A 22,356-nucleotide genomic window follows, 5' to 3' on the forward strand; every position below is an offset into this window, starting at 1 on the left:
ATTTTAAAGTATATGGGTCATAGTTTGATCTATTATATAAAGATCTTTAGTCTTTGTTTGGTTTTGTTGTGTTTTGTTGTGTTTTGTTGTGTTTTGTTGTGTTTTTCTTTACCGAACTGTCACCTCCCTCTCTACAGTCTCGGAATATTTAATATTACGACTTAGTCAAAATATCACTAGTTGTAATTTGAGGGTTTATTAGATTAAAGAAGCTGTTGTATATAGATATATTGTTACTTATATACATAAATAATCTAATATAAATAGTGCTTATTGTATCATAGATATAGATCTATAGTCAGAAATATTTAAATATTTGATATTAAATCAAAAGTGTTGAAAACAGTGTAGCCTAAATACCCATAAAACAATTTATTTATCTTGTGGCCTTATTTGTCAACACAGATGCGGAATACAAGATGTAAAACTCCATTTCTGTAGCCTTTAAAAGGTGCATAATATTAGAATATAGATCTCCATTTCATTTCATTCACTCTGACGAAAAATGTATCAGAGGTATTTGAACACCTTCTGGCTGAAATCTAGAATTATTTTATGTTTCTGTTTTAATTCTGACAACAAAATATCAGAATTATTTTAGGGCATTCTGGTTGAAATTGAAAATGATTTTATTTATTTTATGTTTCTGTAATTATTTATTTCAGGCGTGAGAGTCAAATAGGCTCGAAACAAGATGGCTGATAATTCAGAAGTTGCTGCTATAATTGGTGGTTCTATCGGTGGACTGATAGTATTTGTTATTATTGTCAGTATTATAATCTATATGTTATGTGGGTAAGTCGACTTTCAAAATATTTTATGGTGATTCTAACAATCAAGATTTTGTACTTATAGAAATAAGAGCAGTAGAATAGTGAGGTAGACTGAAGGTCCAATGTCAGTATAGGTTGAAATAATACCTTTCAATCTTTCTAGAATCTGTAACATACATCATAGGATTCTGTAAAAAACAGAATGATGTCTGTCTGTTCTACAATTATCTCTGATATTGACGCGATAAAAAACTATCTCTAGATAATAGTTCTAATGATCAATTTCCGGTCTGTGACTGATGGTTTTATAACAGACAGACAGACTACTGAGAATATTGTCCCAATTAAATATCTAGGTGTTTGTGTTAAACTCGTTAGGTGGAAGCAGTTTGTGGGTTAGGCTGAGACAACAGCAGTTATCTTAACTTAAAGGGGGTGGGGGAGGGAGTTTAAACTTAGAACCATTCTGAAGCGACCAACCCCTCACCTCCTCTCCCAATCAGACCCCACACCAATTGAACATAATTAAATATTATTATAAACTGAACAAGTCAGTAACTAGACAGGTTATATTCTATTGAACAGTGATATATCAATATTATTTCTATTTAACTCTATTATACTATATCTTATACCAACCTGTAATAATTCACCTTCTAGATCAATATATTCTAGTTTATACAGCATTAGCTAAATATTATTATGAGGGGCTGACTGGTTTAATCGTTCGGATGGGACAATGAACAGAGGCCTTGTTTTCTGCAGACTGTGCACGCTAAAGATTCCTCAACAGTTGGAAATCATAAAAGAATAGGCTATCCTTTCCCTCATTGCACACTGCATGACATGCACATTTTCATTAGCCCTTCAGGTGCAGGAAAGTAGGACATTAAACATCATTCATTCTATAGAGTATTATGTAGGACTAGTGTATACAGCAGTAGGACATTATTTTTATATTAAAAGGGTGGTGTTATAATGTCTGAATTAAAATGTTTATTTAAATAGATTTTAATAAGATTTTCTAAACATTTGATAACGTCTCTATCACAATATCTACTTATTTTATTTTAATGTGTTTGCGTGGTGTTATAAAATGTAAATGCATGTTTTTAGTTGAATTGCAAGAACTACAGACGTGGTATTACATATTGATGCTATCAGTGCCTCTGATACACAAAACAGTTTTAAGAAACCTCCTTCATTACAATCTCTATAAACATGAAGAGTTGGTATAAAGCTAATCAAATAATCTTCTGTTACATTAATAAAGAGAAAATAAACAGATTTAAGCAATAATAGAAGAATAATATTCATTGAGAAAGTCATGTAATCATTTAAATACATGTTTCAGTGAGGATTAATTATCAATCTGACATGAAGAAGGTGAATTTAAACAACTGTATACCTTTATATTTAGTCAGTACCAATATCTACAAGATGAGACATCTCAACAAACTCAACACTTTTTTTAACTTTTCAGTTTTTAAATCGATCGTCGACTTTTTACCGAACTTTTCTTCTTTTTAAACCTCACTTTATTGATTTTGGCACATTTCATTCCTTTTTAAATTTTTGTGTTTGACGGAATTTACCAAGCTAGAGAAAAAATAATTTGCTTTAGACGAGGGAATGTAGAACACACTTCACGATCGATGATTTGTTTATATTTACTAGTTTGTTTGGTCAACAACCAATCAGCTAGCTAATGATTTTTACGGAGTTTAATAATTTGTTTAGTAAATTTTCACGTTATAAAGATGTTAATGATTGTATTTTTTTTCTGCTTGTTGGAATTGTTTTTTTAACTCCTTTCCATCTTCATAAAATACAATTCCTTCAACAATGTCTAAGTCAATTTATTTTATTTTTTGTTAACATTAGTGGAGGGGAATAGTTTTTTTGTTATCAAGTTTTCAGAGAGAATCCAATTTTGAATTTTCATTTGGACTATGATACAACATTTCATTCAAAATAAAGCCAGTGAATACTGCCCGATTGTTATAAAACGTTACATGAGGGAAGTTTTTATTTTGAGTCTCCAGCATATACAGATAAGCTGACCCTCATATCAAATAAAATGACATATACCTTTCATAACCTTTTATACAAATGTTAAATAAAAATAAAATTTTTTATATTTCCAGATCCAGAAATCGTCGAAAACGTCAAGAAAAGAAATTTCACCAAGTTTCTCGTCATCATGACAAAGTTCCTCACAGTCAGAACTCGACTATGAGTCATCTGAGTGCAGAACGTCTACCAAAGGTAGGGAGTAATGGATTATGGATGGGTACCCCCGGAGTGTACGCAGCTAGTCCCTCACCAGCTTATTTTTACGGTAGACCCTACCCACCTGGTGTTCGAACCCCCATGGAAAACAGAATGCAAGCTTGTAAGTATATCTTAAACATTTGCTGAAAAACTTTTCAAAATTTTGAAATGAAATACTGAGTCAGATTAATCTGTAATTGAATAAAAACTACTTCTAAATTTAATCTCATTTCATGTTTTAATGGTACAATGTTTTAATGGTACAATGTTTTAATGGTACAATGTTTTAATGGTACAATGTTTTACAAAGTATACAATCCAGATTTAAAGAAATACAGCAATTTGATTGGTTTAAAAGCTGGATTTAAGTTTAAGCCATTGAACCACAAAAATCATCAGTCATGTTCTTGTGAAATTTACCAGTGGTCTGATAATGATCATCATCCTCTTACAAAGAAAGAACATGTCATCCTATCTTTCATTGAAACCAAACAATTCAAAAATATAGGTCAAGATAAAAGTCGTCTAAATATTAAAAAACTTTCTCATTGGGGCATAAAACGTAAAAATATCTCATCGTCTGCCAACCGTGACTTATATTAACTGAAAACGTTGGGAGATACACCTTATATAAACCACTATAAGTAAAAAGATAAAAGGCTAACTTCGTCAAACATTTACCACTATTATAACTTGTGTACATCAGATAAATAAAAACTTTCTACTATATATTTTGTGTTCACCATTAAGATATTTTATTATAAATAGGATATAATTATTATTATCTATTGAGGGGTGTTAAAAGTGTTAAAATAATGAAGGAGATGATGTCAAGGGATGATTTAAGTTAGTCATGGCCGCCCTTTGTCCACGAAGCCTCCTGTATTTAGATTATTTACGCACCCTCAAGATTTTTCTGACAGATGATATCATTTTATCCATTAACAATGTTTCTTTTCCTAATATAGCAAGGCTTTGTCTACAATTACGAACAGTCTGATGTAAAATCCAATTCATTTCTTAGACTTATTTGGAGTGGAAAAGTAGAAAAGTAGGATATATGGCTCCATTTAATTTCCTTTTCTTCAAAATCTCCTTAAAATGTGAATAGATATTTCTTTTACTTGGCCAATAATGTTTACACGTTTTCATGAAAATAGGTGACAGTTTGTGTTGATGTTTTGAAACTAAACTGTCATGGACCACAAACAACATCCCCCTCCCCCCTCCCAATCTCTCATTATTTAGTTAAACAGTTTTTACAAAATAAAACATTTCCTATGAAACTTTACAAATTTATTCATTATCAAAGGACCACTGCCCATTCATAAATAAACAATTTTATGTTAATGATCAACAACATCAAAGGCTTTGATAAATTTCATTGTTTTACGACTTGTTTATGTTTACATTTATTTACATATGTAATCGGGTCGGGTGTGTACTCTCGGGTCAAGTCGAATGTGAAAAGGTCAAGGTTTATGCTTGTTAAGTTTTGACCTTACAACTCTCAGAATTACCTTTGTAACGTGTTTTCTCTTGTCTTAAACAATATATATATGTAAATGTGTAATTTTTATCCAGGTGGCCACGTCTAGAAACTGAACTGAGATCTTATAAGGAAATACAGTTTGCATTCAACATTAAGTTACACCTGTAATTTCAATTTGTGTCAAATTTTAGAACAAATTTGTGGAGAAAAAAAATTGATTAAAACACATGATAAATGCCCAAAAAATGCTTGATAAAGAGTAATAGCCCACATAGAGCTTTGATTGTTGAAGGCATCAAAAACACCCCAAAAAAACACGACTTAATATCAAAACTTCACAAAGTATAACTAGAAATAGAGAATTTCATAAAAATCGTGACTATTTTTAGTTCCAGGTCATGCTGTTTACCAGAGTAACAACAGTATGAGTAACCTTCGTATTTACCATAGTCAGCAATTATCCCCAGTGTATGAATACATCGACCCTACACACGGTCCGAATGTCGTTGATATATACCAATATGGTGGTAAGTTCTGGTTTTCATTGGGGATAGTCTGGTTGTTTTTAGATGATAAAGGTTTAAGGCAAACAATAGACCAACTCTTGGAAGTACTGGTCATGGTTTCTGAGTTTTTCTTATATTAGGAGAGTTAAATCCCATGGCACCAAATCGCCTATCAGACGACAATCTTAATCGCTACCTATTCCACCAGAATGCTTATGAAGTACTGAAATGGCAGCAAGTTTTTGAGAAATAGGAATCAAGGGGATATGTTTGGTTACAGAAAGCATAAATGTTCAAACAAATATAATTAGTCTACCAAAATTCGGGTACAAACTTTATGGATATTTACCAGGTTTTTAGATATGAGTATTTGCACTGAAGAATGTTTTCATTATGTGCTTCATTCTTCAAGAATTCTTCCAACGTGAAAATTAGAGAATGCGTGTAAATTGATTCCTATCATTAGTAAAACTTTGTTATATTTTCAGATTTGCATCATTCGCGATCGAGATTGATCGACCAACAATCTTCTAGCTGGAAGAAACAGAAAGATAAAAACGACAAGAAAATTTTACGGAGTAAAAGTGACGCTACACAAGATGTCCGTCGTCACGAAAAACGGGGAAGATCAGACACTAACAGATCGTCTGAAACACGATCCAGTTCAAATTCAAAATCAGGGAAATCGCAAGAAGCGCGGGCAGACATTCATATTTCCAATAAAGGTCAAAAGTCAAAATCTACAGATGCGATACATATGGGATACGATAACAAGGCGTTCCAACGTGATTCAGGGCTAGCAACAGATAGTATGAAACTTCAAGCAACGAAGGTGAACCCCATCAATAATATCACAGATGACGAAAAGAAACATGTGAACACTCCGCAAGACAAGGACGCGAAAATCGAAGAACCAGTTGTGTCCCATTACACATACCAAGGAGATATTTATGCTGTTTCGGATAAAAACCCTGAAGCAAGCAACAATCCGATTTTGGATAAAATGAATTCAATGAAGTTAGAGACACCGAACGTGAGAGCTCCGCGATATCTTGTCGAGGATACGGTAGACGGACTTGACGTTCAAGTCTCACGGGTGAATAATAGTGCTAGACAGGAAGTAGACAATTCAGATACAATTTATACGGAGGTTCGTTCGAACGTTGGTGAAAATATAATAGTGACGGAAATACTAGACAATAACGAACCTGATACCATGTCACATGACAATAATTCAAATAATAACGCCCTTTTACAACCTCAACCTTCGACCTCGCATAATTTATTAGCTACATCTCCTAGTCTAATGTCAGAGAAATCTGAATTATCGGAAGATTTAGATGTGAAAGGTGAGATATTGATTTTTCTCAATGAAAAGGAAAGAAATCTATATTATTATTATTCATTATATTATCAGAGTTTCAGAGTCTCTATCAGAGATACCAAGATATGGTTAATTTTTCATTAACGCTATTAGAAAACTGATATGTATCTCCCACATCGTACAATCCATAAATCCACAAGCAGATGAGGTAAATATGGATTGAGAATAATAGCTATCATCGATCATTCAAACTTGAAATGATAAAACCAGGTGGCTGAGGAAGAGTTAGCAATTTCTGCCCAGTGCACTAATACAAGTTGGCATCGGAATAAGTCTTGAATATAAATTTTCGATCTTAGGTGTATATTTATCTCTTTGGATGTCAAGTTAGAACTCTTTAGTCCCTATAGATCAAACTTACAGGCCCTGGTCATTGATAAACTGTCAATATGATCATAACTAGACATCAACACATCATTGATGAAGCTGCCAATCAAATTGACCCTAATTAATCATCAGTAAATCCGACCTGATTGACAATGTTACATAAGGTGATAATCACATCATAATCTAAGTTATGTCCCTTGTCAAATTATTACAGATGTTATTACAACATCATTGAAAATAACGTCATCTAGACAAGCACGGAGTTTTTAGGGTTGCCGAACATTGTTGTAATAACTGTCCAACCTTCAAGTAATGTTTGCATCAATCATGATCTATATGATACAAAAACACAGCTTCGAACAGTAGCATCGCACCATTTGTTGTCAGTTGCCATCATTTGATACCAGTTGCCATCATTTGCTGCCAGTTGCCATGATATGTTGTCAGTTGCCATAAGTTTCTACCAGTTGCCATATTTTGCTGCCAGTTGCCATGATTTGCTGCCAGCTTTGTCAGTTGTTGTCAGTTGCCATCATTTGCTGTTAGTTGCCATAATTTGCTGCCAGCTCTGGCAGTTGCTGCCAGTTGCCAAAAATTGCTGCCCGTTTGGGCAGTTATTGTCAGTTGCCATAATTTGCTGCCAGTTGCCATTATTTGCTGCCAGCTCGGGCAGTTGTCAGGGGCCATCAGTTGATGCCTGTTGCCAGTTTTCAATTTTCCTTTGTTATTATTTTCAGGTAAAAACGTAACGACAGCAGCGTTTGAATTTTTAGAAAGTTATTTATCTGATGATGATGAAACTACAGGAGAAAGTAGACCAACATCACCTGCTACTTAACATGTAGGTTGTGTTTATTGTTTATATCTAAGTGGTGGGGGAAGGGCTAGGGGGGGGGGGATGAGAGACGGGCGGAAGGAGATAGATGATGATGATGATGAAACTAGACTAACATGTAGGTTGTGTTTATTGTTAATAATGGTGGAAGGGGTCGAGTGTCAGGAGGTAGGGGAGCAGTTTCAAAGAGACTGCACAATAGTAGCTGTTTTCAATTATTTAAGATTGATAGGTGTTTACAGAAAGAGTATGGACTCTCTGCCTATTATACTACACTCTTATCATGTGAAATACATGAAGGCTTTAGCAAAAAACCAAATTTGCTCAATTTTATGAAAATTTCTATGAAAATGCTAATAATTATAAGGAAAGAAAGGGTACATCTACTAAAATAATAAGCATTCTCTATCTAGAACAAAATAGCAAGTAAAATAATGTAGAGCACAATGGATGAATGGTGTAGCTCTTTAGAAATAAAAATAATATTTATCCTGTCGCTTAATTGTCTAAAAAAAACGTTTACGTCACATTAAACCTTTCTGGCTATAGCCTGAGGTCCAAAAAAAACATTAATGTATAAATCATAACGGCCCATTACCAACTGACATGACTATAAAATATCCAGGTACAATAAAAACCTGCAGACACACCCCTTAATCTCACTCTTAATTTTACTTTAACTTTAGGTCAAGGTGGGAATGACAAAGGACTGCTTTTAACTTTCTTCTGAATGGCTAGGTGAGGGTATTAACTGAATATAGATTCCTCTAAACTGTACATCAAGTACAAATGTTCAGGTCTCTTGTTTTTATTGACAAGATATCTGTATTATTAAAAGTCTTAATGTTAGAATTGTTGAATGATTTAGGTCAAGGTGGAGCTGTCAAAGAGATTTCTTTCAATACCTGACCTGGGTTGGTGGGATAACAAGAGGGTTTAAATATTATGTGGGTTCTCCTTGTAAGAAATTGGCAGACCTCCGATATTTTTATTGCTAGTCTGAAAAGAGGAGGGCCTAATGTCTAAAAAGTTGAATCGTCAAGGTAGAATAATCAAAGGGTTTGGTATCTAACTCCGTTCTGAATAGATGTGATTCTGAGGTATCTAGAATTCGTGTACGTATATACAAAAATGAATGAAAAATGGATCTTCGTTAGGGTAACCTTTATAAAGCACCAGACCACTGTATAAATTGTAAAAATCCGAGGAAGAAATTAAACTTAGACAATCTTCTTTCTTCTTTTCCACGTCTTAATTCAGAAACCAAAGTCAGTTAAATTCTCGTTATAAAACTAAGACTTGACAACAATTTGCCAAATTTCTCTTACTTGATCTAATTCTAAACCAAAGTCTGTTAAACTAACTAACTGTACAATCTTGTATCTTGTACCTGTAGAATCATACCTGTAGAATTACACCTGTAGAATTACAGCTGTAGAATCATACCTGTAGAATTACACCTGTAGAATCATACCTGTAGAATTACACCTGTAGAATTACACCTGTAGAATTACAGCTGTAGAATCATACCTGTAGAATTACAGCTGTAGAATCATACCTGTAGAATTACACCTGTAGAATTACACCTGTAGAATCATACCTGTAGAATTACACCTGTAGAATTACACCTGTAGAATTACACCTGTAGAATTACACCTGTAGAATCATACCTGTAGAATTACACCTGAAGAATTACACCTGTAGAATTACACCTGTAGAATCATACCTGTAGAATTACAGCTGTAGAATCATACCTGTAGAATTACACCTGTAGAATTACACCTGTAGAATCATACCTGTAGAATTACACCTGTAGAATTACACCTGTAGAATTACAGCTGTAGAATCATACCTGTAGAATTACACCTGTAGAATCATACCTGTAGAATTACACCTGTGGAGTTACACCTGTAGAATTACACCTGTGGAGTTATACCTGTAGAATTACACCTGTGGAATTATAGCTGTTTGGAATATTTAATGAGATTAATTAATCAATATTTTGTTTCAATGATTTAGTCAACAGCTTTTATTGAATTAAAAAATAAGTCTAATAAAATTTAAATATTTCAATTGCACGACAATTGCTTTATTACAAATATTGATTATAAATATCACAAATATAAATAGAAATTAAGTTTAATAAAATATTTTGGGATATTAATAATTTAACAATATAAAATGAAGAATACATTAATAAGTGGTGGTGCCAGTGGGGGGTTACCTAGAAATATTTTTGGTACCCACATTTCATTTCTAACAAATTCACGAAATGTAGACTTAGATGGTGATGAGAACATAGTCTCATGAAAGCACTGGCCTAGGTCATAAATTAAAGATTTATTATGAAACAGGGTGCAAGTAAAAGGTTAAGATGTAGTTTGAGTGACAAGGTTTTAGAGTAGAAGAAAGATTCAGGTCAGGTGTTAAAGACAAGGTACAAGATATATCTCTAGTTTTATCAATCTATAAGATGTATATTTCAATGTCCAACTCTGTTTTATTTTTCAGAATCAGAACTATATTTAAAGAAGAAAGTTTTCCATGACTGAGATCTTCCACCAGTAAAATAAAAATCTTCCCCAGGTTGTTAGGGATATCATTTTATACATTCCTTGACAAATGGATTCTAGTGCATGACAGTGCAGACAAAAGAGAAAGAAAGAACAAACCCTATTTTACAAGGATAATATTTTAGGTAAACAGATATCCTGTCTACCAGCTGGTCATTGGCCAAACCTCTTGGTATTGATCTTTCCTAGATTATCAGTACCTATTTACAGCTGAGTTGACTGGAATTATGAGTTAAGATGACTTAATTAAGATTAAATAAGATATGAACTTTATAGACTAATAACATTCCTTTGCTTGTTTGCTGATTGCTGATTGCTGATTGCTGATGTTGACTCTGAAAGGAGATCAAATGTTGGTTTATTTATTAATCTGTCCAAAAAGTGATTTGACTGCTGCCTATTCAGTCTTCCATTCTGTGAAAATATCCAAATACATACGAGTTTGTGGAATTCGTCAAGGGCAAGAACTCAGTTTAACTATGGAATTCCCTAATTTAATGGCAAATATGTAGGTCTATGTTCATCAAACCTATATTAGTTATATTAGTTATATTAGTTAAATCAAAGTATGTATTGATTCAGAACTTGTCAAGGGCAATAACTCTAAATAGAACCTTAATTAATTAACTAATATTTGAATTTGACATTCATATATCAAGAGCAATAACTCTCTGGAAACTAAAGAATAGTTACATTTATCTGCCAGTTTGTTAAAAATTGATATTAAAATATGTAATGATTCAAAACTTGTCAAGAGCAATAACTCTGTTTAAACTAGAGATCAATTTAATTCAAATTTAGCATTTAAGTTAAGCAAATACCTACATTTGATGATATTTGTACAATTTCTAGGGCAATAATTACAAAATTTTTTCATTACATTGACAATAACTCTTTCCTTGGGCAAGTCTCTCTCATTGTGACAAGAACGACATCAGTCTGACCATACACACCAGATCAAGGGTGTCCTGATTGAAAGTTCTTCTTACTTTGTTCTTGTTTTTATGAAATAGGGCCCAATGAATATTTATATCTGTACAAGGAGTTATATGAATATCCAATTAATGCCAAATTTGTCATATATTTTGGTATAGTCAAGGGCAATAACTGTGCTGTGTTGTAATATTTATTTTTTTTAAGAAGTAAGTGAAGCAGTATATGTTTGTTTAAAGATTATTTTAATGTATTGTAATATATTAGAGAGAGCAATAATAATCAAATATACTTTTACTAAATCTCTCACCACTCAACTCAACCTCTACGGGAAATTTTGGGTCATATGCAGACATTGTCCCTTCCATGAGATTTTCTGGGTGTACCAGGGACACTGATAGCACCAATTTGAACCATTCCAATTTTCAATTAGACGTCTGTGACAGTGAGTCTTGCAATTCTTCTAAAACTAAGTATTTTATGACGTTACTATTTTCCTTTGAAATAAATAAGTTTTTTCTTCAATGTCTTCATATTTTCTTAAATAATATTTGGAAAAATGTGAAAATGGTAGAAAAATGTTCAATAAAATGGTAATTTCCAATAAGTTTGAAAATAGACTGTAGTAGCTATTTAAATTACTGTAATACTGCTGACTATTGTGTAAGATTTAATTAACAACTATTTTTGTATCTAAAAACTAAACGTTGATATAATTAATTATTTATGTTTGTAAAATATAAGTTTTGTATATTCCTACATTATAACATGGTCAATAAACTATTCTATACTGAAAATACATACTTTTTATTATCATCAAGACAAAGATACATGGAAAGGAGGTGGGATGGACACTTGCTAGCGATGTCTAGTCAACGACATGTCACAACGAGTTCTCAACTGAAATTTTATCGATGAGTTGACTAGTATTCCTGCTAGCTGGCCTCAAGGTCTGGGGAGTTATCCTAACATTGATTTAAGAAAACTATAATTTTAACATTTTTCCCCATGGTGGACATGATATGATTGTGTCTGATCCAGGCCAAATCTTCAAGCTCTCTGAAATAATTAAGGCCCTCTCCTGCTGGAAGAGATTTTGTTGGGACAGTAAATTATGACTAGAACTGTATGACTGTGTTTTCCTTACCCAATATGACACAAATTAGCAAGTCCTTAATATTCATTTCATTTTATTATCCTAATAAGGCACAGAACAGTAGAGTATAAAAATATGCATTCCATTTACCCAGCTGTTGAAGTTATGATGAGTTTTGGTCTTTATCTTATCTCTAAAACAGAAGAGGTGAGAAATATGGCCTGGTTACTAAGTATTGACTCTCATAACACCTTCGGGCATTTATTGTGAAGATTCTTGGTGGCATATCCAGTGCTATTCCAATACTAGCTGTCTAATGCAGTGGTTTTCAACCTGTTTTTGTATGTGTCCCCAAATTGAATAATCATGAAAATGATGTCCCCAAATATCGAAAGTGTATCTATGATTGGATACCAGGCACGTTCTCACATAGTTTGATAGAAATAATACTCTGAGTACTAGACAATGTTAATTTAGGTTGTGTATAGTTTAGTCATCATATGAGATGTATATATTGTAGTTGAAAAGTTTTTATTTTTCACAGCATGTTACTAGCTGTGACACATCATATGTCCCCAAATAAAAGTGCAAATGTCCCTACCCTGGGACATCTCCCTGTGGTTGAAAACCTACGGACTAATGTGAAAGGCAAGCTTTCCTCATTTTATTTCTGATTAATTTACAACAATTTTTGCAACAAATGTGAGAAATAACATAAATTATCAAGGTGGAAGATGGGGGAATCTGAAGGTGACCTTTAATTGGGAGACTAAAGGGAGATAATAAACATTATGTTACTGTCTTCCCTGAAAATTTAACTAACATCAATGTGAATAGCCTCCCCTTAATGTCAGCGGAAGTAGAATTGTGTAGTGTTGAATAGAATCGTGTTTTATAGCCATAGGTCTGTATCTTTTTTATTTTTGTCATATTCTGATGAAACTATGTCTATTCTTACTGGTTAGACGCGCCACATGCCTTGGTCCAATCCAGACAAAACACGAATTGCTCAGTCGTCGTGACACACTTACTTTGTAATGTTTCTACTTGTCAAATTGCCCAACCCAAAATGACATTATTTGTTGAGCTTGAATAGGGCACCTGTTAATCCTAAGGTAGGCCTTATTCGATGATAGTTTATGAATATTTAATGAATATAATTTAAGTGGTTAGTGAATACTCACAATATCCTTCAGTTTGAGTATCAGTGGTATTTGTACATACTTACTTGAGGGCAACACGGCAAGTCGTAACAGTTCCTGCAAAGAGGTTCAAGTCAAGTCTATTCAAGTCAAGTCTTTTCAAGTCACATTTGTATGTTTGACAAAGATAAGACTCCATTCCAAATTTTGTATATTTTCCAGGTATATCAGCTTGAGTAGTGTAGACCATGGCCAACCCAGCGTTAGCTTTACTTTCTGTTTCAGCTGTAGCTCTAGCAATATTTCTCAACTTTTCTATTCACAAAATAGAGGAAGGTAAGTGGACAAGTTTTTTTGCAAAGACAGACAGTGTTTCACTAAATATCTCTAATTAAACACAGAGAGAAATTGTATCTCGTATCTTTTTGTTTTGGGTGTTCCGTAATTAATCCAACAATGTGATTGAAAACTTATTGAACATTTTCTTATTTTGTTAAACATATTATTGTGTTTTTCAGGACATGTAGGAGTGTACTACAGGGTAAGTTCACTTAATAGTTTTATCTGTGAGTGCCAATATAGTTATAGTAGGCCTATTTGTAAACTGGAATGTCATTACATATAAAGCTTTGTCTAGAGGAACTAGTTAGAACTATCGTCAAAATGATGCACTAGTATTGCCTAAATTAGTAAACCAAAAGCCATCCTCAGGATATAGACAAAACTTGTTGCTAGCTAAACACAATCAGCATCCAGGTAAGCGTATAAGTAAACAACTTAGTATTACAAAGTATCTTATTATTACAGGGAGGAGCTTTATTATCATCTACCAGTGAACCAGGGTACCATTTTATGCTTCCATTTTTAACAACATTTAGATCTGTACAGGTACGGTTTTCATCTTTAGACAATTCATTTCAATCTTTTGAATCATTATCCTTTTTTTATTTAAATAGCTAAATAGCTCTTTCTGGATTTGATGTGATTTTATACTAAATCTTCTTAATAACATGGTTTTCCAAATCTTTCAAAATTTCCACCAATAATTCATTGTGTAAAATGATAAAAGTTATGTGTTTTTTTCAGACTACCCTACAAACAGATGAAGTTAAAAATGTACCATGTGGAACCAGGTAAGTTGTTACAGTTTTTTGCTGCCAGAAAAATTCAAAATTTTCCTTAGCTAGAAATAATGAAAGAAGGTATAAAATATGTCTAGTAATCAGTGTAAAATAATATTATATTGTTTCAGTGGTGGTGTGATAATTTATTTTGAAAGAATTGAAGTAGTAAATAAATTAGACAGAGCTATAGGTGAGCATTTCATCTTTTTTATTGTTTAGTTGCTTGTAGCAAGTTATTTTTTCCAGATTATTGAATGATTATAGCGTCCAAAGCGGTTTGTGATTCAGAATTCACCTCATGGATGAAAATGTAATGAATCAAAAATAAATTTTTATCATAAGGAGGTATTGCCTGTCTTGTTGCAGGATCTTAAACTGGATCGAAAGGGGGTAAAACTCTATTTTATTTTTGTTAACTTATATTAGAGGGTGTGGAACTCTATTTTATTTCTGTTAACTTATATCAGAGGGTGTAAAACTCTATTTTATTTCTGTTAACTTATATCAGAGGGTGTAAAACTCTATTTTATTTCTGTTAACTTATATCTGAGGGTGTAAAACTCTATTTTATTTCTGTTAACTTATATCAGAGGGTGTAAAACTCTATTTTATTTCTGTTAACTTATATCAGAGGGTGTAAAACTCTATTTTATTTTTGTTAACTTATATCAGAGGGTGTAAAACTCTATTTTATTTCTGTTAACTTATATCAGAGGGTGTAAAACTCTATTTTATTTCTGTTAACTTATATTAGAGGGTGTAAAACTCTATTTTATTTTTGTTGACTTATATCAGAGGGTGTGGAACTCTATTTTATTTTTGTTGACTTATATCAGAGGGTGTGGAACTCTATTTTATTTCTGTTAACTTATATCAGAGGGTGTAAAACTCTATGTTATTTTTGTTAACTTATATCAGAAGGTGTAAAACTCTATGTTATTTTTGTTAACTTATATCAGAGGGTGTAAAACTCTATTTTATTTCTGTTAACTTATATCAGAGGGTGTAAAACTCTATTTTATTTCTGTTAACTTATATCAGAGGGTGTAAAACTCTATTTTATTTTTGTTAACTTATATCAGAGGGTGTAAAACTCTATTTTATCTCTGTTAACTTATATCAGAGGGTGTAAAACTCTATTTTATTTCTGTTAACTTATATCAGAGGGTGTAAAACTCTATTTTATTTTTGTTAACTTATATCAGAGGGTGTAAAACTCTATTTTATCTCTGTTAACTTATATCAGAGGGTGTAAAACTCTATTTTATTTCTGTTAACTTATATCAGAGGGTGTAAAACTCTATTTTATCTCTGTTAACTTATATCAGAGGGTGTAAAACTCTATTTTATTTCTGTTAACTTATATCAGAGGGTGTGGAACTCTATTTTATTTCTGTTAACTTATATCAGAGGGTGTAAAACTCTATTTTATCTCTGTTAACTTATATCAGAGGGTGTAAAACTCTATTTTGTTTCTGTTAACTTATATCAGAGGGTGTAAAACTCTATTCTATTTTTATTATAGTATATGAAACAGTAAGAAACTATACAGCAGATTATGATAAAACTTTGATTTATAATAAAATTCACCATGAATTGAATCAGTTTTGTTCTGTTCACAATTTACAAGAAGTTTATATTGATCTCTTCGGTAAGTTTCTTATTATTCTTAAATCAATTAGTGTCAGGAGTGAAAACCATGAGCACTTGATTATTTTCATTAGGAAAGTTAAGTTAGTCAGAACCGAATCAAATATGCCTCTGTCCTTATTCAGTAGGGATAGGGTGTGATATTGGTTTGTTGATCTAGGAATACACTAATTCATACTGTTGTCTCACTGTATCACAACCTTCAATATGTGTTATACTGTGAACTTAATATTGCATGTGGTTGGATTTTGAGACTTTAAAAGAGATTGTCAATGAGGTAGATATTGTAATGTGTGTCTCTTGATTCAAGAATATACCTTATCTCTATATGACAGCGTTTGTGTTTACAAGTTACTGTGCCCCTTCGGTTTGGCCATGAACTCTGTTGTTTATTTTTAGATCAAATAGATGAGAATTTGAAGAAAGCGTTACAGTTAGATTTAAACGTGATGGCTCCTGGTTTAATGGTACAAGCTGTTCGAGTTACAAAACCTAAAATACCTGAGTCCATCAGGAAAAATTACGAAGCTATGTAAGTGGAAGGAAGGCTCTTGTTTCGTCCCTAAAATTCTGAAGATCCTATTTGTCTATTATCTATGCTCGCTCAATTTTCTCAACCAAAAGTTTTCCTTTTGAGAAATATATGCTAGAGGAGTGGGGCTTGAATAACCAAACATTTTTGGCGTTTTTTAGGGAAGGAGAAAAAACAAAGTTATTGATAGCTATACAGAAACAAAAATTAGTTGAAAAAGAGGCAGAAACAGAGAGAAAAAAAGCTGTCATAGGTGAGTGACTTTATATTATGGCATGGAAAATTACATCTGCTTGCTTCATTTTTAAGATTTTGGGCTTTAATGTTACCTAACTGTTATTGAATGCTTAAATTCCAATTCTAACATTAGTTATCTAAAGGGCTTTGACGTTTGCTTAACCAAGCGTTTTCTTGTTGACAGAGGCTGAGAAAGTAGCGTTAGTGGCAAAGATTCAGTGGGAACAGAAAGTTATGGAAAAAGAGTCTGAGAAACGGATGTCTGAAATTGAAGGTAGGTAATTTTGGACTAATCAGAGACCTAATGGTCCTCCGTGAAAGTTCTTTTATGTCCAGATTGTCACTTGGTCATATTTTTCTGGTAGTTCTAATATCAGAGGCTGGTCGTTTGAGACTACATGTGTTTGGAAACAAAGCCAATGGAAACCAAAAAGCTTCATCAAATATAGATTCAAAATGATTATAGAAAGTGAAATTGGGGAACTATTAGTCACAATGTATATTGAAATGTATAATTAAGTGTTAGAATTATTCCTTAAAGGAAGCTGCCGAGAATTATGAAATGATTCGAGACTTGATCATTGAAATATGGCCTTTTTCACTTCAAATACCAAAAATGGAATAAGATTAATTTATAATATCTGTTGATTAGATTTGAACGACATTTAGAAGTGGAGAGTAGATATAACAATAAAGTGGGCAAGGGCAAAGAGGCAGAGGCTAATACCATGACGACACGTGTAAATTGTGTTGAATCGTTGTGCTTTGTTATTAAAGAAATGAGTTATACCATAATATACCCCTTGTGTTTTTTGTTATATATCTGTTGATTGTTTGTAAATATATCTCGTTTATAGATTCAGCGAATACAGCGAGAGCTAAAGCCAAGGCTGATGCTGAATTTTATAAAACACAAAAAGAAATAGAATCAAATAAAGTAAGTTTACTTTTAATTATTTTGTTTTGGTTATAAATGTCTTCAGCAATATATCTTGTAGGTTTCGATGGTGGTATTGCTGAAAGGAAAGGAATATAACGTTGAGATATGGTCAAAATCCTTTCATTGCCCGCTGCATGGTGTTGCTGATGTTCATTATCCTAATAAATTTAAGAACAGTTTGCTATAAAATTGTGTATATTGTGATCTTAATTGTAAGTTGATGGATTGTGATTCTGATTTTGTATTTTGAACTGACATTTTATATATTCTATATTTCAGCTAAAACTTACAAAAGAATTTTTAGAATTTACAAAATATGAATCCATATCAAAAAATACAAAAATATATTTCGGCAATTCCATACCAGGAATATTTTCTGATAAAGTGGAACCTCAGGAAATTGCCAAAGTTGTGGGGGAGAGGAAGTAATTCATTCATTAGTATTTCTTCAGGTCAGTGTTTATCCATTACTGTAAGTTAGGGCTATGAATTACAATAACATATTTCTTTCAAAAGAAAATTTTGCAGACTTGCGTGTGTTTATCAGTTAAATTTCCATGCAGACTCATCAAATGGGCTTTTAAAAACCATATACTAGTGTTATTTGAATTATCTCCAATTTTTGGACTACCAGATTTTCCTGTTTTAAAGAGTTTAGGACACAAAATAAGTTTAAAAGTAAAAGTCTTGCATGATTAAACTACAGTTTGTTTGGGAACTGGATTTATCTATAGTTATATTTCCCCATAATATTATAGACCGACTGATGTTTTGTTTTTCTGATGGCACAATAAACCTGTGTGCTACAGGCTTTGAAAGTTAAAAATCTGCAAATTTGCAAGTTGGATTAGGCTGGCCTGGCATAATTTCTGTCAATGCACACTGCATGGCATTGCCTGTCTTCATTAGCCCATCAGGTGTAGAAAAGTAGGACGTTAAATATCATTTAATTTCAGTCTTCAGGACTATGATTTTGAAGATATTAATAAGAGGTGTGATTTCGACTAACTATAATATATAGTTTTGTATATTTCAGCATCCTACTGAAACTATCCAAGGCAGCTCAATTCTTTTATACCAGTCTAATGATAGAATAGAGTTTCATCTCAAATTTTTTCGCTTTTTAATGCTTATTTGATCTCTTACAAGTTAAAGGCCATGTTTCGCCATTTTCAGAGGTTGATATTGGCCTTGAATATTTTGACAGTTAGCAGTGAAACTATTACTGATAAACCTAGCTGAACAATTCTCATTTTGGAGACTAAGGTACGAAAATGATGAACCATGGCCTTTAAAGTGATATGTTCTCATAGTTATTTGTTTTGACAGCTGAAATAATAATTTCTCCTTTCTATATCACTCCTAGATTGTCTGCAAATAATTTGAAAATTGGTTACAGTCAGCTCACACTTACTAATTTTCATTGCCACTAGGTTGTCTTGATCAGCTTTTGGTAGAGATACCCTAAACAAAATGTCGCCAAGAAGTGAGCATGTGATACGTACATAGAATTCTATTGGTTGACCTTTAACTAGGTCGCAACAACTAATAGGGAACACCTGCACACTTGTCGACGAGGCATGTCAGGACGTCTTGCAATCAAACATGCCAGATATCTCCCTTCACTCCCGATGTTGCCGTTGGGCTGTCATTGACCAATGAACACTGGCAAGCGTGCTCCAGCCTTTATGTACTATATTTAATTAATGATACTGGTGATATTTCCAAATTAGATAAATAGCTATTGCTACTCGTCCAATAAAACTGTTTTTATTTAATTGTGTATGAACTGGATACCAGACTATCTTATGAAAGTGATACACATGGCTGAAATTTAGTTCCATATTTATGTTTTTCTAAACTTACACCAGTTTGTAGCTGCAACCATAGCTATGTTTAATCATTGGTATAATCATGGGGGTTATATTGCTGAAAATTCTACATCCTCCAATTTCATCCTGATTATGTTCATTTCCCTTGATCAAGGCCATGTATCTAGTGAACAATTTTTGTCATAAATTTGCATTTTCTCATGTGTAAGATTAAGTTGTGATGATAAGTTTTTAAAAACAGAGACTTCTATTACTGTCTATGCTGTTGATTTGTTACCCTAGAGTAGAACTGGACATTATTCTCATTTATATCTGTTTAACGACATATTTTTGGGGTAATATTTCATGTGGTTTAATATCCCTCAGTCCTACTTTAATACATAAGATATACTGTTATATCTATATCACATTTTCCTGACATTCATTGGTATAAATTTACCAGCTCTACTCTAGATTTGTATGTGGTAATGATTACATGTATGTTATTTCATGTATCAGCCCAGGGTTATGTTTGCAAAACTTTTCAAAATCATTACGTAGCATATGTGTTTGTATCCTGGCTTTCTTGTGGTACAACTTGCTTTTCTTGGGTGCCAAGTTGAAAAACCCAATCGCTGAGTGACATATTTGAACTATTTGTGTTTGTATGTTTGGAGTGTCCATGGTTAGCTCTTATTGCTGTTGGGGATCTACGTTGTTATCGGCTATTTGCCTATTATTTTTTTATTTTGTATATGTCTGTTGTCTTCTTATGATTTAAACAGTTGCTTTGATGGTTATATGTTTGTTAATATATAATTGTTTATTTTTGATGGTTGTTTATTATTTTTTCTAATTATGTGAAATCTTGCTAAAATTGTATGTGATTAAACAATATTTGTACTACAGCTAATCAATGTATATGTTAATGTTTATACATCTTCACAATATCAAGGTATTACGAGCTTCGTACTTATAAGTTCCTATCTAATAATATAACTGTGTAGTTTGTGATAGCTTGATATTGTGCAATTGAGGTTTATATTAAAGAAAGTTTTTTCTGAGTAATAGAAATATAGTTCCATATTTTGCATATTTTGCACAAATTATAATCACCAGAGTTTATTTGTAAATTGTATTTGTCAGATTATTTTTTTAAATGTGTGTTAATCTATAGCACAGTTGGTTAGAGGGTTGGTTCTTAACGTGACGTCATTTTCTTGATTAAGTCGAGCGAATGGCTGCTGTGGGTTTAGATCTTGATCAGCATGTGAAAGTCCGGTGACCTTGAGTAAGTCATCTTCACTCATAATTCCAGTCGACCCAGTTGTAAATGGGTACGAATTATCTGAGAAAGATCAATGCCAAGAGGTTTGGCCAAGAATCATCTGGTAGAAAGGATCCTTTACTGTTATCCTTGTGAAATATAGCGGTTTCTCTCTTTCTTTCAAACATTACATTTTGAAACGTACTTGTGAAGGGTTCTGATCTACATTTTAAGTAGGCTCCCCTTTTCTAATATCTTCAGTTATATTTTGTTATGTATTATTATTCATTGTCAATTAAAACCTATCATTATACTGATTAATACAAATTTGTAAAAATATAAAAACAACTTAAACGCCTTCTCTTTCAAGGAGATAACCTTTAATAGTGTGCACCTGAGCCTGGTTCGTGCAGAAAAAATTCTTGCCAGTAATCCTAATGTGGCAGTGGAATAGCTCAGTCAGTAGCGAGTTGGATTGTCGTCTGCTAGGCGATTGGGTGCCATAGGTTCAAATCCTCCTCGTGATAAGAAAATTTCTGATGCCTGTGCCAGTGCTTCCGAAAGCTTGCTGGTGTCGGCTTTCACCTCCTAATACCTAATATAATGTCAAAATCTGACACGATAAAGGGACAAGAACTTTTTCTTGGCCACAATGAAATTCTTGCTAAGCGATAATGCTTCTGTTGTGGAAAAATTCCCCTCACTGCGGACTGATACTCAACTTTCAATTCCTATTCATTGCGAACAATATGCGTCCACTGTATATGACTTAATATAACAGGCCTACTTTGGGACGTTCTCAGTAACCACTTTTAATTTATCTCAAGGCATCAAATTTTTCTGATTGTAGCTGGCCAACATCTGACAAAAAATAACACTTTGTTGTATTGTGGAAACTGTCAGTTGGTCATATTCTTAAAGAAACAAAACTTTTTTAAAGCTGTTTTATTTGTGGTCAAAGGGAGACAATGAGTTAGAAAGATAGGAAGTTGCCTCCCCTGAGAAATACGAAAACAAGACTTGAAATATGCAGCTGGTTCTGTATAGTTGTAGGCCAGTGCGCCTGCGCCGTGAAAGAAAAACTCTATTCTGGAAAGAAAATGGCGGTGAACAAGAAGCTAAATATTTTGTTTTGCTAAAAATTCAACGGTAAGTGTACTGTGTATGGTGCGATTTCTTCAAAACCACCTGTGTGGCAAAGAACTGGGATCAGGGGATAATTTGAATGCAAATCTTCGTCCCGATTTTGTCATAAGAGGCACAAGAAATGTCAAAATCAAATCGTAAACAAGAGAAGCTTGGGCTATGATGATGGCAGCCAAGGTTCAAGTTGTCGACATTTGTGTATTTGATAGTTTTCAAATAATGCTTCTCATTTATTTGAATGTGTTGTGTTGTAGAAGTGAATATGATGAAGGGTTGTATTTTTATTCACTGGATTGGGTTGTTGTTTTTTGAGA

General features: G+C 32.9%; 2 protein-coding genes across 2 annotated transcripts; both read left to right on the top strand.

Annotated features, from left to right (window-relative positions):
• Positions 1–694: 694 nt before the first annotated feature.
• LOTGIDRAFT_230124 (hypothetical protein) lies at positions 695–11,890 on the top strand (the record flags this gene model as incomplete). The annotated part of the gene is made up of 6 exons (XM_009047043.1): positions 695–795; positions 2,921–3,168; positions 4,929–5,066; positions 5,534–6,394; positions 7,494–7,597; positions 10,109–11,890. 5 exons carry the CDS (start codon positions 695–697, stop codon positions 7,592–7,594), a joined length of 1,449 nt encoding a protein of 482 aa, XP_009045291.1. The 3' UTR covers positions 7,595–7,597; positions 10,109–11,890.
• Positions 11,891–13,066: 1,176 nt separating this feature from the next.
• LOTGIDRAFT_211937 (hypothetical protein) lies at positions 13,067–18,247 on the top strand (the record flags this gene model as incomplete). The annotated part of the gene is made up of 12 exons (XM_009047044.1): positions 13,067–13,097; positions 13,558–13,671; positions 13,854–13,876; positions 14,143–14,223; positions 14,422–14,468; positions 14,588–14,649; positions 15,985–16,110; positions 16,509–16,641; positions 16,803–16,894; positions 17,063–17,152; positions 17,736–17,815; positions 18,098–18,247. The coding sequence occupies exons 2-12, from the start codon at positions 13,584–13,586 to the stop codon at positions 18,245–18,247; spliced, it is 972 nt and encodes a 323-aa protein (XP_009045292.1). The 5' UTR covers positions 13,067–13,097; positions 13,558–13,583.
• Between the last annotated feature and the right edge of the window lie 4,109 nt (positions 18,248–22,356).

Source organism: Lottia gigantea (assembly GCF_000327385.1).
Source record: "Lottia gigantea unplaced genomic scaffold LOTGIsca_11, whole genome shotgun sequence".
NCBI lineage: Eukaryota > Metazoa > Mollusca > Gastropoda > Lottiidae > Lottia > Lottia gigantea.